At 37.9% G+C, this 17747-nt stretch overlaps 2 protein-coding genes across 5 annotated transcripts; one reads left to right on the top strand and one right to left on the bottom strand.

The window, feature by feature from the left end:
- Positions 1 to 669: 669 nt before the first annotated feature.
- Positions 670 to 10186, bottom strand: LOC105270755 (glycogen synthase kinase-3 beta). Of its 2 annotated transcripts, none has more exons than XM_011311898.1 (7): positions 8579 to 10186; positions 6775 to 6986; positions 6477 to 6560; positions 4757 to 4867; positions 4180 to 4417; positions 3925 to 4118; positions 670 to 2618 (listed from the first exon to the last, which is right to left on the bottom strand). In XM_011311898.1, the coding sequence occupies exons 1-7, from the start codon at positions 8661 to 8663 to the stop codon at positions 2229 to 2231; spliced, it is 1314 nt and encodes a 437-aa protein (XP_011310200.1). In that variant the 5' UTR covers positions 8664 to 10186; the 3' UTR covers positions 670 to 2228. The 2 variants fall into 2 exon arrangements, with proteins under 2 accessions (XP_011310200.1, XP_011310201.1); XM_011311899.1 differs by having other exon boundaries at positions 6775 to 6965; positions 8579 to 10184.
- A 386-nt stretch (positions 10187 to 10572) lies between these two features.
- On the top strand, positions 10573 to 17055 carry LOC105270754 (uncharacterized). Of its 3 annotated transcripts, none has more exons than XM_011311897.1 (7): positions 10573 to 10852; positions 11434 to 11990; positions 12300 to 12898; positions 12999 to 13184; positions 14828 to 15021; positions 15096 to 15170; positions 15340 to 17055. In XM_011311897.1, exons 2-7 carry the CDS (start codon positions 11440 to 11442, stop codon positions 16267 to 16269), a joined length of 2535 nt encoding a protein of 844 aa, XP_011310199.1. In that variant the 5' UTR covers positions 10573 to 10852; positions 11434 to 11439; the 3' UTR covers positions 16270 to 17055. The 3 variants fall into 3 exon arrangements, with proteins under 3 accessions (XP_011310199.1, XP_011310197.1, XP_011310198.1); XM_011311895.1 differs by having other exon boundaries at positions 12993 to 13184; XM_011311896.1 differs by lacking the exon at positions 10573 to 10852 and adding an exon at positions 10870 to 11099 and having other exon boundaries at positions 12993 to 13184.
- The last annotated feature ends 692 nt before the right edge of the window (positions 17056 to 17747 follow it).

Below are 17747 nucleotides of genomic sequence, written 5' to 3'. Positions count from 1 at the left end.
CGGAAGATACGGTTTATTTAAATAAAGGATTGTTGGGAAGTCTTGCACTCCGACAGGAATTTTATTCATCATCAGACTAAAATCAAGATAATTCGCTACAGGGAGACGGGGAAAATCTCTTCTTCATTTTACTTACAGGAATTGTTTCTTTTACTGCGTGTCAGGGTGCAAGACGCAACATGTGGCTCTCACAATAATATTTTTAAACTCTGCTGATCATTCCAACTATCCTCTGGGCACAACAATCATCGGTAGTGAATTGGCAGAACAAGAGAGCCATTCAGGATCAATGAATAAATATTAATTCACTTCCCAAATTGTGTACAGTGTTGTTAAATATCAATTAATCTGAAAAATTACTAGTTTCACGAGAAAATGACAATTTCATTTTTTCCTTGAAGCAAATTTTGAAGATGAATTATCAATTTTTTGGAAAATTTTTATCGGGTGTTTGGGAATTCAAGGGCAATTTTCAATTTTTTCGTAGCCTTAATTGTCTACAAGGCCTCAGAAATAAATGGAATCATCTCGTTCCACCACTTCACTCCTTACTCCTCTCAACTCCACTCGCAACGGACAAATGTAGAATTGGGATGTGGATGGTGTCGTGCCTTCATCTCTTATTTGTACAGAATTCCAATTTCTTCATCTAATTAAATTGCATCGTCCTTTTATCTAACAGGGACAGAAAAAAAAAACTCAACTCGGCGATGTCGATCGACGAAAAAAGTCAAAGAATGAAAAAAAAGTCAAGTGAAAATGAAGTCTTCGGCAATTTGTAATAAATATTCACAGGGTGTCAAAACAAGAACAAAAACACCTCCGAGTTCCAAAAAATTCAGTTCTCTACCCCGAGAATTGGATGATATGTGTGAATGACGTGCCAGACAATTGTTCGAATTCAAAAAAAAAAAAAAACACCGACGAACCACGAATTATAGCAACTGGATGAGGGATTCCTATGAAAACAAACAAGAGAATAAATGAAAAGAAAAATCACTTATCAACTTACAACTGGTGTTATTACCATTAAATTTCATCGTCAATAATTAATATTTAAATATACAAATAATTAATGTTAAAGGCATTTATTTAATCGATCTAATTTCCTGCTGTTGACCACAACAGCCCATTATATACGTCCAGAAATTGAAAAAAAAAGAATGAAGAAAATATAACAATTATGCGAGGCAATGATATCGCACAAGTATGATACCCCCTGTGTACATCCTATTTCAGTCAGTAAAATAAGCATTTTTGTATCTTTTTACTTAAATAATTTCCACCAAATAAACGACACATCGAATCGCATCATTAAACTCTCTAATATTCCCTAATGATTCTTCACTATATATAAAAGGCCAATGGAGCATTAATCTAGGTACAACCTCTCCCTGAATTTATCCCTCCCTTCCCCCCCGCAAACCCTTCGTCACTACAACAAAATGTTTTACGTGAATATAAACATAAAACACTGGACAATTAGAAAAATAATCGCGACCTCCAGATTCTCACATTTATTACAAGAGAAAAGAAGAAAAAAATAATAATAAATCATAATAAAATGATAATTAAAATAATATTAATAATAATACACTCGACTATAACAGAATATTAATAGCGATTTGAACGTTGGTGGAAGCTGGGGCAATTATCCATGCTCTGGGGACAATAAATTGATAGATACTTCAGTATTTACGACAATTACCCACTTGTTCCAATTATCAAAACGTCCGGCACCCGTTCAAGAAGCTAAATTCGATAAAAAGACGATGCAAGCGAATCCTAACTCGCTACCACACATTGGTTTTCTCCATTAAATTTTTACGTTACATCTTTAACCAAGATCCTTAGGATATTAACCATCAGAGGCCTCCAGAACGAACCTGTTCTTTCTATTATATACACTGAATTCAACCCTTCGATCAACAGCTGAGATTGTCCGATGGGGTAATTTGAGGCAAAACTGATCGATTGCTGTCCCGACCGCAGTCCCAAATTCATTAGGATATCATCTAAATCATCATTTCGATTAGTTTTATGGACTCAGTCAGCTCCGATCTGGGGTGTTGAGTTCAATTTACAATGGGGCATTCTCGATGCAAAATGATAAATTTTATCTTTTCACTTTTTATTGGGAATTAAGTAATCGAAATGAGGAAACTAATGGTGTAGATATTTTGCGTTACTTTTTTTTTCGCTTTCTTTTTTTTTTCTTATGGGCCAGTTTAGGCCATGGTCGATTGATTAGGATCGGTGCTTTGTGTGACGGAGGGTGATGTCGTGTTGACGTTACTGTCGGTTGTGTTACCACTACCACCAGCAGCTGTACTCGTTGGCTCAGCTGTCGATTGTCCCTCGGTTGTTGTCTCTGATGTTTGCATGTATTTTGGGATTAATATTGAATTTAAATTTGGTTGGATACGTAACTCGTGTTCTGTGAAGTTAAATAGTGGTGGCAATTCACGTCCACTCGGTAGGAGAGTTCCTTGCTCTCGTAATTCGTTGAAGAATGGATGGGCACACGCTGCCAGGGGGGTTATTCGCAGGGGTGGTGTGTACTCCAGGAGTCGGGCAACAAGTTCCATTGCTTCTGGAGGTGTTCGGGCACGAAATACCTGGAGTTTAGATAGCTTAAATCAATTTTTTGGAGGTGGATTTGGCCCAGCAACATTGGGAGGAGATCCTCAGGAGATTATTCCACTGAATCATAACATATGTAAGAATTTATAAAAAAAAATATCAACATTTTTCTTGTCAGAGTTTTCGGAGGTCCTGTCGCGCTCTGGAAAAAAAAATTTCGTGAAAATTTCGTTATCTCCCTTCGATTCTGAGATATTCTCCGAAAATCCGAGGAAAGGGCAGATCGAGTGGTGACGGTTTTCTACTTTAGTACTCTCCTTTTTTTTTGAGGGCTCCGGGGGTGGGGAGTGGCTTTTATATTATTTTTTAAAATCCTCACGCTCAAGGATCAGTACAAAGAATTCCCTAGGATCTCCTCGGTATCGTCCATGGGTACAGCTAAATCCACTCAAATAATTGGAATGGTAATGATAAAATATGCATTGTATGAGGTCAAAGCCCAACAGCATCAAGTATAAAATTTCTGGTGAACTCTCTTGGATCATTGGTTGTCATTGTCTCATTTGAATTAATTAGAGTAAGTGATATTCTCTGCAAAGGCTCTCGGGTAAATCTTGCCATGAGAATGGAAATAAATCAAATGATAATCTTGTTAGTCGTGTTAAGCTAGTAAAAAACTGGATTTTTGTTCAAAAAATTCTGGTTCATTTCATAATAACCAAAAAAAAATAAATAAATAACGAAAATGATGAATTCAATAGTGAAGTGAACAGCTCATGTCTTCGACTGTCAGATTATTTTGAAAAACCAAAAAATTACCCACAAGTCGAATGGCAATCCCTTAATTTTACAACTTCACTATCGAATTGACGTTTGTCAGTTCGCGTTGGGGTAAAATGTAAAAAAATATAAAATATAAAAAAAAAATCGGAGTAATCGGAATATAAAAAAGGTAAACAGAGATAGAAAAATCCGAGACAGCAATTTGCAGCACATGTTCCAAGAGAAATCACTTACTCTAATTTTTTGGTGCTTTGTGGTACACTTTGCTGAGCTCATTCGTTGGAGCATACACTGTAATCACGAGAAGAATATGGAAATAGGTTGGACGAATGAGGGAAAATCGACGTGAAAATTATCTCCACTTTACGTCAGCTGTTGTGAATTTTTCAATGTGAGAATATGATCTGCAATAGAGCGGAGGCAGATGGATTCTGTTCTCATTAAGGGTGAAATAATGCAGACAATCTAATAATAACTGCACGGATAATTATCCACAAATTGCCCACAAAATCCACCTTACCCCATCGAATAAAAATGCCAAACCAAAACAAGATATACCTTTTGCCAGGGATGCGACTTTATCTGTGGAAACTTGAATTCCGTGTAATTGGGATTCATTTCTCTTATCTGATCACGTGTCGGTGTACCGAGTACTTTGATAATTTCAACGAGCTGATCGACACCACTGTCTCCAGGGAATATCGGCTGACCGAGTAACAACTCAGCCAGTACACAGCCAGCGCTCCACACATCTAGACCAATCAATATTTCATAAATAAATGATTATCCAACGAATGAGTTAACTTATCTTACCAATTTTCGTGGTGTAATCGATTGCACCGAAGATTAATTCAGGCGCCCGATAGTAACGACTGCATATGTAAGATACATTTGGTTCACCACGAATCAGATGTTTGGCTGATCCAAAGTCGCATAGCTTGAGAACACCAGTCTCTGGATCCAGTAGAAGATTCTGCGGTTTAATGTCCCTGTGACAGATGCCCAGCGAATGAATGTACGCCAGAGAACGGAACAGTTGGTACATGTATAACTGAAATGCCAAATAACTTGATTAGTTGTCAATTACATCCGGGTAATCGTCAATTATTTTTATTGAATTTTTAATTGCAAGTGTTTCGAGAGGGAAATCATTGCTTGGATTATTTTTCTCTGAAGGATTACAATCAGGGACTAAAATGGATGGGAGAATATATTTTTTATTCCACCAGTAAACTCCATAATTGCATTATCTAAATTTAAACACCATGGAAAAATATCTGGTACCCTTCACTGGGCCTTGAGTACTTTCTGGTTATTTATATTCTCTGAAAAAGAACCCCGATGATGATGAAACATGATAAATTGTTCTGGGAATTGTCGGAATACTCACTTTGATGAAACTCATCGGTATCGTCTGCTTGCTCTTGCTGTAGTGCCGTGCAACTTTGTACACCGTCTCAGGTATGTATTCCAGCACGAGGTTGAGATACACTTCATCCTTCTAAAAAAAAAATCAATTCCCCGGAAAGAAAGAATGACAATTAGTGATGACATTTCCGGCAATTGATCAAAGAATTCAGCAGTGAAGCCTCTGAAGATTTTTCACATGAGTAAATATTGAATTATCTCCGTAATGAGGAACTCCAGATAAAAAAGTCACAAGAATTTTTTTATTGGTAATTTTTTCAGCTTTGAAAAAGACCTCTGATGTTTTCGCCTGAAACCTCGAGTATCCCAGTTAAACGGACAGTCAAGAGAGAATGTCAATTTTAATTACAACAAGTTGACTCTGCATGCATTATGAAATACCCAATTACCCTTCTAATGAGTCATTTCAGAGGAAAAAGTGACTGGAAATTTATCCTGGAAATTTCATCATTTACTAAAATGCTCCAATAAATTTTTCTCCTAAACTCCCTCGTCTCCGAGATAATTAAACATTAATTAGAGAATATTCAAGTTGACAGAAACAAACTGCTCTTCCGAAGCTTTTTTAATACGCAATTATCTCGGCAACGAGATGTTTCAGAACAAAAAGTAAGAGGAAATTGTTTACTGGAAATTTCATCAGCCACGAAAAAATTCCATACTATTTCCACCTGAAACGCTTCATTCTCGAGATAACTCAAGGCTCACCGACAAAATCACGGACTCATCTCCATTCATCACTCCACTACTGAATCATCCAACTGCATTACGATGAGGAAAATGTGATATATTTCTGATCCTATGATCGCGATTAATCCTCGAACCAACTAGGACTATCACTGAATTCTACCAAAGCCTACAACCTGATCACTCATCTCGTCCCAATTCCACTCTCTCTTCATCAATGAGTAAAACGGATACTTCAGTTTCCGTTAAAACCCCGAGCAATTGTCTGTAAAAATTATTCTCTCCCCTCCATTATCTTTTATCACCCCAGAAATAATTCCTCCAGAATTTTCCGAAAAGAAATCTGACTTGCGAATATTAAAAAAAATGCCTGGAGTATCCATTTTGCCCCACCCTTTCCTGGAATAAAGCAGTACCTGAGCTTTCTCTACTTCCTCCATCACAGCAATAAACAAATCAAGCGGATGATTCTGCATTAAAGGGAATGAGTAAAATTCACTCATAAAAATGTTTAAAAAACCGAAAAAATGGTAGCACTGGATACGTCTCCAACTTACGGACACATGAAAAACTGCATTAGTCGCATTTAAGATATTCTACGAAAGGACAAAACAATAGTGCATGCATTAATTTAACAGTTTCGTAACAATTTATCTTTCGTTTTCACTAAAACCTACGGATCAATTGCAACGAGTGCTAGATAATCCACGCGAAACCAATAATCGACGTGCATGGGAGTAGACAGATTTCAATTGATCATTCACGTATTGACGGTTATAATAGGCCATAGATCATTCGAGAGTTAACGATTTTATCTGGTACAAACAGACGAGAAAAATACTGAAAATCGGATTTTTATCAATATTTCGTTTCTAGCTCCAGAATTTAAAAAGGAATTGTTGAAAAATTCTCTTCGAATGATCGAGTTTAATCCGCCCATCGAATTGTAAACGTGTTTTGCGTAGGTAATAATTGGATTAATGTGATCGAATTACCTTATCACCGCTCGAGTAGAAGAAGTATTTGAGTTTTACGATGTTACAGTGCTCAAGTCGCCGCATTATTTGGAGTTCTCTGTTCTGAAATAGTTAATAAAATATGACATCATATTTTCAATCTTTCAAATAGCTTAGTAAACACGAAAAGGAGGTTCTTATCAGTTCTGAGTTATATGAGTTAAATTATTCAAATTATAGGCTGAGAAAATTTATTATAAAGAGATCAATAAATAGATATATTGGTTCTGATTTTGGGATATTTCGAATTTTAATTGCGAGGTGTGGGAACACAAACCTTGAACCTCTTATCCTGAAGAACTTTTTTAATCGCCACCATCTCCCCAGTGTCACACAGTTTGGCTTGATAAACAACCCCGAAGCTGCCATTGCCAATGACTTTAGTATCCGTGTATGCAACTTCCTGTGGATGATCTGGTCTAGCACCTGGTGTCGCCACAACAGTTGTCACTTTGCTTCCATCCCTACCTGCAGTGTACATGGTACCACCCATAGAAAATAATGTTCAAAATACAAACCACGGAGAGAAATTCATGAGAAAAATTCGAGTTATGATACTGGGCCATTTTATTGCGGAAAAACCTGAGTTATTCCACGCATTCCTGGAAAAAATTTCACACACATTCCAGATATTTTTCCAGAATTCTCTATCCAAAAATTTTCCCGGCACTTCAACCAGAATTTTTCACGAAAATTTCTTCCTTGTCTTTTTTGGAAACGACCGAGAAAAATTTTCAGTTTCCCCTGATTTCATCGGTACACAGGAAAGTCAGGAATTCAGGAGGCGAGAATTCCCTTGAATTCCAAAAAAATTGTATCGGAAATTACAGTGACAAATTTTCCAAGAGTGAAAGACTGACGTGTACCAGGGAAAAAATGTTTTTCCTTCCCCTTCATCAAATCACACTGGACATGCGGAAGAAAGTAATGGTAACTCCAGGGTATACGTGACCAATAGCAATAAAATATACCACGGAGTATATGGATCGATAAATAATGGGATCAATGTGGGATAAAATTGGTGAATCAAATGACCCAGTCCACGCATTCAAAGTGCGTAAATTCGCGATGGGTAAATCGATTTGAATTTAATTATCATAATAATCAGGTACGATGAGACGTTGGATTTTTAGACAGTCGTCAAGTGGATTGTAAAATAAGTAAATGCGCTGGCGCGAGCGCGGGCGCACCGCGGGTTTCATTCCTGATAACTACAAAAAATTAAAATGTCTAAGGGACTCAAAATTCCAGACAATCCAAAAATCAAGATAACAATAAATTAATGGTACAGCCAGTGCTATTTTATTCCACCGATATGACGAGTCGATCGGATTCAGTTGCAGATGCAGTTCTCTGTGATTATTTTTCCGGATTGATAAGGAATAATTGATTCTCGAATGATAAAACCGCTGAGACACTGGCCAATCCATTGATACGAAATGAAGATACAGCCAATGAACTGCGTCGATGTGCACTCAAAAATAAAAAGATTTATTTATAAAGTGTTGTAAGAGTTAAATGACGTGACGTTGGCGCACCAGTTCAGGGACGTGGGTTTGTCCAAGGGGTATGAGTGGGGGTTTATAACTCATATGCAACTCAGGATTATTATGAATTTCAATAAAAAAAAGTATGACGAAAGCCACACGATATTTTGCACGATTTTTTTTGCAGAACTCCCGGACCGTTTTTCCTCTCAGCAGATGAATTGGATGAATAAAAAGATCAAATGAAAATCAAAATCAAATCAGTCCTGAATGACCGAGAATTCATTGAAATTCATCAATCTGCGAGAGATTTTTCCTGTAATCTCCAGGAGTTCAAGAGCTCAAAAAAAAAATATCAAAGTATCTGCCCTGTTCCCAACCTAATGACGCCACCGAAATTTCGTGAGGACCTTTTTTGTGGCTCTCAGCAAGATCTACAAAAAATGTCCCAACGAGCATGGCGCTATCTTCCTTGGTTCCTCAGATATTCCCAAGAATCTCTCCACTCTCCATAAACTCTCCCTCTGCCCCGAAATTCCTCCATATCCCCGTGCTACTAAAAAATTCTAGGTTAGAAAATGATGGACTACTCACTGCTGATCTTCATGCCACCCAGGGGCGGATTAGCTGGGGGCTTGGTGCCCTCGGCGAAGGAAGTGGTCCTCGGACGACCGCTCATTATGACTCCTCCACCTCCACCTTATCCGCCACCGCCTGCACCGCCACCTCCTGCCCTCAAAACTCACCCCCAAATCCCACAAAAAAAAATATATATATAATAAAACCCCTGTCGCCTCACCCCACAACAGTATCACCTAGCCTCACTCCCAAAAAAAATTCCCCACACCCTCTAAAACTCAACAATTAGCTCTCCACCCTCCACTAAACGTCACGAATCATCAATGACAACCAATATCACATCGCACCAAAGACTCAATTAACGCCTGTCCCTTGGCACGCTCCAAACTCAGTCGGTAATCCCCAAAATAAAATCCCCGACAGCCAAAGCTGAACGAGTAAAAAAAAGGATTATCAAAATAATTCCCCTCAATCAGCGTCTCAGGCACTCCACAAACTCCAGGGAATTCGGGGACTCCAGGTACTCCAATCACTCCAAAGACTTCTGGAAATCCCAAGACTCCAGGAACTTCAGGGATTTCTTGGACTTGTGGGGCTTTCGGGACTTCCGGGACTTGAGGTCCACGTCCCCTCACTACCAATCCTCTCCCGTAATTCTCACCACCAAAGACAATCCCTCGTTAACCCCCAGGTCAACAATTCTTCCCCCAGACGTTGGTGCAACGATGCGTCCCACTTCCTCGTCGTGTCTGTTAAATCCTCACTCTATCTAACCCCTCACAAATCACCATTCATCCACCCACCACTGAATTCACCTGTAAATCCCTCGACGAGGCCCAAATAACCGAGGAGTTCTCCTCTTTTTTTTCCTCTCGTTTTCTTTTTTTCTCGGGGATTGAGAAAAAAAAAATGAGGAGTTGGAGCGGACGTTTTTAGAACGACCAGTAGTAACACGAGGCGCGCACGGGCAAAACGACACGACGAATTATATAGTAACACCAGTCGACGATCTTTCTGTTCACCAAGATATTATTCGAATTATCCGTAATTCAAGGAGCCGTCGTACACTAGGGGATGGTTATCACGCACTTCCGGGGGCGGCTGGTTTTTTTCAGGATTTTTTTTTTTCAGTTTTTGTATGGCCCGGGGGAGCAAGGGGGGAAAATGGAAAATGGGTTTGGGGATCAGTGGGGATTTCGGGATGTGGCCGAATGATACGTTGCGCACACCATTTTCCCGCGGGGGCGACCAGCCTCTCACGGCGTTGACGACGTACGTGTGGGCGGCGTCACGAAAATCACGAAAATCACGTATCCGTTGTATCGGGATCCAGCGGGAGTGCGCGGGGCTTCACGGCTTTTTTTTTTCTAGGCACTTTTTCTCAACCCTTTTTGTCCAGCTTTTTTTTTGCACAATCTGGTTGGATGATTTTCACTGCACTCACTCGAACGGTGATAATGAGGTTTTTACGTGGGATTGAGGGACTTTTTTATTATTTTTATTCTGGGTCCTTTAATTTGGGTTGATTCCTCTACGGGAACACCAGCACACCGCAGGCCACAGATTTTTCCGATGCCTCCGCTCCTCAGACATTGACCCGTTCGGGAGAGATCGGTGGAATCGAGGGGAGGCGGAAGTGCACGAGGGTGACGTCAAACTCACCACCACACCTATCCCCCTTTGCCTTTCCAGGGCCTCCTCCACCAATGGGAAATCTTTGGGGGAGAATGAGGGGTGGAGGTGAGATCAGAGGGCGCACCTACCGCGTCTTCTTCGGGTATTTTCGAGGTGGGGGGTTTCACTGGCTGATGGCAAAGTATTTTTTCAAAATATTATTTCTAATCTCAACGTCAGATGGCTGAGCGGCAGACACCCCCTCCCCATCGCGTTTGGCGCCCTCCCTCTCTTGGGGTGCAGTACTACGATGCCGCTGCAATCACTCAAACCCCCAGAACTCAGCCTCTACTTTAGTCAATCCTCTTTGTTCCTCATTTCCATTTGCTCATCGAAAAGGCGGATTGAAGCAGATGGAAAGAGTGAGAGCAGTGAGAGAGAATGCATTTTACACACGTATTTGCATTGCACGGATTATTTTTTGAATAAGTATGCGCGCTATCAACGCACCGATTGTTGGAATCAAGTGTCGTGCGTTAACATTTTCAAATAAATTTGTGAAATAATAGCCAAAGTATCAAGTACACCTGTATCACCTGTCAACTTTATCGGACGAGAGTGCAGGTTAATTAGAGAGAAGTTGAAAGAATCCCCAGTCACGTCTTGCGTCCAACGGTGGGTCGTATTTTCATTTTTTTTTTTCTTCAATTCTAAATTCTATTTTTAGCAAATATTTCATAATGCCGACTTAAATATTGTCAGGTCCTCCCGGCTATGTGCGTAACAAACTGTCGGGGGGAATTATATTAATGAAGAATGTTCTTGAATTTTCGATTACGTTATGTATTTGTGATTTTGTGGATGTATGATAATGTCACATAAATGAATTGACGTATTTACCACCGAGCCATTACAATCCTGGGTATGTAAAAGAGTATTTGCATAATGAGAAAATTACACGGCGAAAGTCATTTGGAAATCCTTCAAATTAACAGCTCAAACTTTTTTCAAATTATCCGATAAAATCGGAAAAACACGTGACAAAATGAAAAATTAACGGTGATTTTTTTTTTCTTCCGGAGAAGGAAGACTAGACAACAGCAGAAGGGCTCGCTGGGTTGAACACTTTGGGAGGCGAACTATTTTTAGATTTCTCAAATATGTACTTCATAGTTAGAGCTGAATAAGTGCAGTACAAACTTGCACTGGGAAATCTTATTTTCTGTGTTGGTTACTTTGAAGTGTAATGTTTTCAGTGAATAATGGATAGTGAACAGCATCACTATGAACTGAGGAGTAGGAGTAGATCAAGGTCACACACTCCGATGATCTTCAATCAGTTAATGACAGGATCTGAATCGTCAGAACACCATTATGACTTGAGGAGGCGAGAGAGTAGAGAGAGATCGCATACACCCGGTGAAGTTACCAGCAGCAGACGATCCGGATCGAGATCTCTGCCTGGTAGCAATCTGAAATCACGAGATAAATCCATGGAAAAAATTTCGGAGACTCATGACGAAGTACAAGCAGAGAGAGTTCTGGAGAAAGAAAATTCGGTTCCTCCAAGCACCATTAAAAAAGTTGAACGACGCTCTGAGAGGCAGAGGGTGAAAAGACAATTACTGACAAATGGCCAGGGCGAGGCCAGAGAACGACAATCACCCGACAAAAATGATGAGAAGCGCAAGAGTATGACACCAAAAAGGACCATAACTAGTGATTATTCTTCGGAGGAGGGAGAGCGAGAAGAACTACCAAATCGATCAGCTTCTGCTTACGAAATATATAAACAGGCTGGTGATTATTGGAAGTAAGTGGTTGTTATTTATGATATTTATTTTCCAGTTTGTCCATCCTTGTTTTCATTCTGTCAGTGTTTATATGAATCATTGAGTCTGCGATTGACCTCGGTGGTTTTAAACATAGTATAGGTAATCGTTGAGAAATTTAATCCTTCAACCACACCTTTGCTGATCTAATAACCACTCAATGATAAAACGTCCATTATTTCAGTCTTACGCAATAAATTATTTTGATAAATAACCATTGAGGAGAAATTATGAGAGATATTATTCATGTGAAATTTATCCATCATATTCAAATTGCAAATGAATTACAGTGTCTTCCCAAAAACGGATTATACGTACTCACAGGCGTCACAATGCCGATATGAAATTGCCCCCGGTATTTTGGCAATGCCCAATATGTCAAGACCATCGATACACTCGGATGGCAGTAGTACTGGTAGTACATTGTCCCTCAGTCAACAAACAATCAGTCAAACGTCCTCTGGTACAAGGCAAAGACACTCACATTCTTTGGACGGTGAAATTAATGAATCTATCGAACAAAATCGATTGAATGAAGAAAATGCGAGATTATTCGCTGCTACAATGAACAGCGACATGGCTTCGGCTGCTGGTTACAAACAAGTGCATGTGGAACAATTCACAAGAAGACGTGTCTTTTATGAAGAGTCTGGCAGTGGTAGAAAATTTAATAGACTACTCTCACAAGTTGATTCTGACGGTGAATTTGATGATGATATCAGGACGAAATATGCGATACGTGGGGAACGTAGGAGAGTGAGAAAGTGGTATGAGAGTATCAAGAGTTTTATAGCTCTTTTCTTCCTCAGTGCCGTTGAATTAGTCAGAGTGAAAATATTCAGGAGGGAAACAACTTTTAACACTAGTCAAGGATATTATCAGTGTGGAGGTGATATTTTTTTTTCTAGAATATGATTTTCTAAATTTTCATTAAGGAATTTAAAAAACACTGAAATGGAATAAATTGGTTTAATCTCTTCCAGTTTCAGAATCAAAATGGAGAAAGTTGTGGTATCAAATTGATCACTACTTGCAGTACTTATACTTGTGGTTGATAAGAATACTTTACCTCGATACATGGATACTGAGTCGGTTCTCTAGGATTCGAGAACGTATTGTAGCACGTCCATCACGGCTACTCTGGTTAATAATCTTACCGCCTATTCTTTTCGCTGGTGAGTCATTAAAACTTCATTCAAGTTATGGTGAATAGAAATTAATGGGCCATCACTCTAGCTCCCTCGCTGACGACTGCTGTTGTACCTTGAAATATTAAAAAAACTCTTAGAACTCTGTCTACCAATCAAACGTCAATTATTCTGGAGTGACCGGTAAACCGTAGCCTGGCCTTCCTCTTCTTTTTGTTTCAGGAGTTTACGTCGCGCTAAAGCATTCGTTAACCTGTATGGAGACACTACAGAAAGTACAGAAAGATGTCACTGAGACAACCTATCACATCTATGATGATGTCATTAACGTTCATTTTATCGATGATTATGGATTTATCGCGAAATACATCGCGAATTTTCCAAATTTTTCAATTTTACCTACATTTTTTCTAAACATTACATTACCTTGGCTTTAATAGCTATTTTTTTTTTCTCTTAGACTAAACTAGACCATTCAAAAATATCTCAAGAGGGTAACGTCTCGCAGTATTTTTCCTGAAGATGAAAATTATTTTTCATGTTTTTTACCATGATTTTCATCCTTCTAATCGAGCTTTCGTTTTGATTTGTGATTAACCCCGCGTGTTGCTAATTTTTTTTTCTTTTTAGTTTGACTTTTAGGTGATGCACTAATTTCAAAAATTTCAAAACGCAACAAATCGAATTTACAATCTTTGGTTTTTTTTATTTAAATATTTTGAAAAAAATTGAGAGGAAGATTTTCGATTCTTCTGATCTTCAAAGATATTTAACAAAACTTCAACAGAAAGTTTAGTTGTCTCATTTCAATTGACAACTTCATTAGAGAGTTAATTAACTCAATTTAGCGAGTCTAGTCCTGCAGGAGTAAATCATATAAAGAGTTGTTGCCAAATAATTTCAAAGAGATACAACGCTATATTCGTTGGGATTAACAAAACTAATATATTGTGTGGCTTTATACTTGATATTTTCATTTGTTCCCTAATCATCAATTACTAAAATTATAATTATAATTGTTCGATAATGGGTGATTGCTGATAATAATATTAATAATATGGAAATCATACGAGGGATTTGAATAAGAGAGCAGGAATATTTTTCCTGGTGGAGGACTATTTTTGAATGCGCAAATTATATTCTGAATCAAAAATTAATGCATATAAATGTATCCAATGTTTCCTGTTAAATTTTTCTAATAAAATGAATAAATATGGAATTTCACAAATTGGGAGCATGCAATTGAAGGCAGCAACTGGCCCCCACCCTAAAAATTAAATTATAAATATTTCGATATTTTGAATGCTATGGGAGAAGGATAGAAGGAGGTAAAACTCAGCTGGTGATGTTAATTGGAGATTAAAAGCTTCAGTGGTGCACGCATGATTGTGAAGTCATCCAAACGGTGAGTTCCTTGGTCTATCCTTCTCTCAGTTACCGAATGGATATTTTTTTCTCTGGCACTACACTGATATGATCTCTAATATTACATCATTGATTGACTATGTAATAATTATAAATAATTATGAAAAAGGTCAAATCAGGGTAATGCAGTGTGCGGTAACCGGAGAAGGAGAAGGAGAAGGAGAAATAAAAATAGAAGGAGAATGAGAAAGAGATTGTGACAACTATTACTATTTATTCCACTTAATAAAATTATGTAATTTCAGGTTTTTGGCTGCTTCCCTATGCTCAGAGCTTGAAATTCCCACAATTTAGCATCAATGTGCCAGAGGAAGTGGCCAAGACACCGTTTGTGCCAGTGGAATCAAATGAAAGGCTTTTCAATGAGGAGATACGAAACACCATTGCCCTCTTGATTGATCGAGTAGAGAAACTTGAGGGGGCGGGACATGGTCAAGGGGTGAGATAAACTTCAATTGTAATTTTAGTTAAGAATTTTAATGATGAATTTATTGATTTATTTCATTTGAACAGAGACAATTGAAAAATATCACAGATACTATTGAGATATTGAGAGAGGGAGAAAAGTCTGTTTGGAGTCTTTATGATGTGAGTAAAATATTCAATAGGTATTTTAATTGCTTGAACTATGCAGTGAGAAAATATTTGAAATTTCACTGACAGATGCATTTAAATTTTCATTATTGGGAAAGTGAATTCAATTTCTGAATTCGGTTGATAAATTATGACTTAAAAAAAATGCTCCTTTATCTGTCAGGAAAAACTCTCAAATGTGGAACGAAAAATAATCGACAATAAACCTGATGGAACCACTGAGAACGAGATAAAAAATATAAAACTAGAATTTGAGAATCTCCGACAACTCTACGCACAACAAAAGACTTGCTGTGATAAGCCAACACAATCAATCACCAATAACGAAATCGAGAAAAGGGTGGAGGAAATAGTGATCTCGTATTTCGACACAGAGGTATTCAAATCCGAGATAATAAAAATAGTGGAGGAGACAATAAAAATGAGAACTCTTGCTGAAACGGAATCACAAGTGATGGATGAATCGTCAACAGTGGATTATCCACAATCTCAATCAATTTCAGTCAGCGATGACTACATTCGCTCAATTGTCAAGGAAATATTGAAAATTTACGATGCAGATAAGACAGGGCGAGTGGATTACGCCCTGGAGTCAGCAGGTGGCCAAATAATCAGTATTCGCTGCACTCAGCGTCACAATGTCAATACAAGAGCGTATAAAGTTCTGGGATTCACTTTGTATTATGAGAGTGGAGATCCTAGAACAGTGATTCAGGGCCATCCACTCCAGCCAGGGGTCTGTTGGGCGTTCCAGGATTTTCCGGGTTATCTCCTGATAAAGGTACGAGCCCCAATCAGAGTCAGTGGATTCACCCTGGAGCATGCCCCCAGGTCGATACTTCCAAACAATGAAATGAAGAGTGCACCCAGAAGATTCAACGTGTGGGGATTGAAAGAGGAGAATGACCCAGCCCCAATATCATTCGGAGAGTACGAATTTCTCGATAATGATGACAGCCTCCAATACTTTCCTGTTCACAATCATGATATCAATGACGCCTATGAGTATATTGAATTAAAAATTCATAGTAATCATGGGCAACTTGAGTACACGTGTTTGTATAGGTTCAGAATCCATGGAATACCGGTTTAGATGAACTTTACTAGTGGATCAACAATGAACAGCGCTCACCAAAAGTATTTTCTTTTCTTTTTTTTCTTTTAGATCATGCTGTGTACAATAATGCAATAGAGTTGAGGAGTGGTAAACTGCAGAATATGTGACAATTTTTATAGAAAAGGTTTGAATTTTTTTTTCCTGCTAAAATAATTACCCAATGAAGAAAGAGTTCAATCAATATAATATTTGGCAATTTTTCATATTATCATTTTCTTAAAAAAAAATTCCCGTAAATATTCTTTCGAAATTAAGGATATTATTATTATTAATGCGAGTGTAATTTGAGGAGTAATCATTTACCATAGATTATGCCTTCTCCACTGAGTAAACTCACACGTGCCTTTGAACAAAGTAATTATACTAATAATGCCATAATCGTTGTCAATATAATATAGCCCATAATTCTGTAGAGATCGCATCACTTTTTTATGAATTAGGAGATTGTACAATTTATCAGCGCAAGCGCAACATTTGTTTTTATATCAAAAGAATGTGTATGGTGTTGAAAACACGAACTGAAGTTATATCAGCAATTACCCAAAGCTCTGTAAATTGTAATTACACACAAAGTACAAATTATTCATGAAGAAAAATGAGTTTTAGAGTAATAAGGTAATTTTGCTGAGTTTTTTTCCAGTAAGATTCGATGAAATCACGCTTTATTTTTTTTTTTAATGTTGTTTTGACGTTGGTGTAACTTTAAGAATAGGGGATTGACGTGAATTGGAGGTTTTAAAAGATGAGACTTTGATGACAGAACCCGGTGAATTAAATTTTTTCCCTTTCTCCATCTTTTTGGATCTTCATATCAATGAATAAACTGGAACAGATACTTTTGATACATTCAAACTCTTCCCACATTTTTATTTGAAATTTAAATGATAACTGAAATATTTTGTGTTGTGTATATGATTTATTGAATAATGCACTGGTCTCGTGCATCTGATTTTGTTTTAAGTGGCTTCGTGATAATGCTTATTTCTTTTCTCTCGTGTTTTGTATAGAACAAACTCTGAACATTATGCTTGCCGACTTTTGTTATGAGTGTTTTAATCAGAAAGTGGATCTGAGTCAAGATATGTTAGGTATAATGGTCTAGTCGTTGACTGGATTGAGCAGAATATCATTGCGGCTGACGGTACTTAATCCTTAAACGGATTGACGGAGAAGTTGTACCGTCAAAATCTTGACATTTTCTAATTTGGAGTAAATTTTTGTCTTGTCGATTTCATGTATGCCGTTTGCACGTAGGAGTCTCAAGTTTTGTCAATAATAAAAAATTATCAATCAATCAAATTGTCGACTATTTCACTATTTTACTTACTTGTTTATTTTCAATGGAGCTATGCAACTGAATTTTGAAATAATTATTTTTCTGTTTATCGAAATTCTCGATAGCGTAATGCAGGTTATGATTTGATACACTGACAATGCACGCACCATGAAATTCA

Source organism: Fopius arisanus, unplaced genomic scaffold, assembly GCF_000806365.1.
Source record: "Fopius arisanus strain USDA-PBARC FA_bdor unplaced genomic scaffold, ASM80636v1 scaffold00094, whole genome shotgun sequence".
Taxonomy (NCBI): domain Eukaryota; kingdom Metazoa; phylum Arthropoda; class Insecta; order Hymenoptera; family Braconidae; genus Fopius; species Fopius arisanus.
Note: the sequence above shows the minus strand (reverse complement) of the source record. Positions and strands in the feature narration are given on the sequence as shown.

What these genes read in the sequence shown, in the direction of transcription:
- LOC105270755 (XM_011311898.1), bottom strand. Translation starts at nt 8,663, where the DNA reads ATGAGCGGTCGTCCGAGGACCACTTCCTTCGCCGAGGGCACCAAGCCC. An exon ending in TTCAGGATAAGAGGTTCAAG is followed by an intron (nt 6,561 to 6,774) that starts GTTTGTGTTCCC and finishes TAACTATTTCAG; the next exon opens with AACAGAGAACTCCAAATAAT. An exon ending in TACCGATGAGTTTCATCAAA is followed by an intron (nt 4,418 to 4,756) that starts GTGAGTATTCCG and finishes TTGGCATTTCAG; the next exon opens with TTATACATGTACCAACTGTT.
- LOC105270754 (XM_011311895.1), top strand. Translation starts at nt 11,440, where the DNA reads ATGGATAGTGAACAGCATCACTATGAACTGAGGAGTAGGAGTAGATCA. An exon ending in CAGGCTGGTGATTATTGGAA is followed by an intron (nt 11,991 to 12,299) that starts GTAAGTGGTTGT and finishes AATGAATTACAG; the next exon opens with TGTCTTCCCAAAAACGGATT. An exon ending in GGGCGGGACATGGTCAAGGG is followed by an intron (nt 15,022 to 15,095) that starts GTGAGATAAACT and finishes TCATTTGAACAG; the next exon opens with AGACAATTGAAAAATATCAC.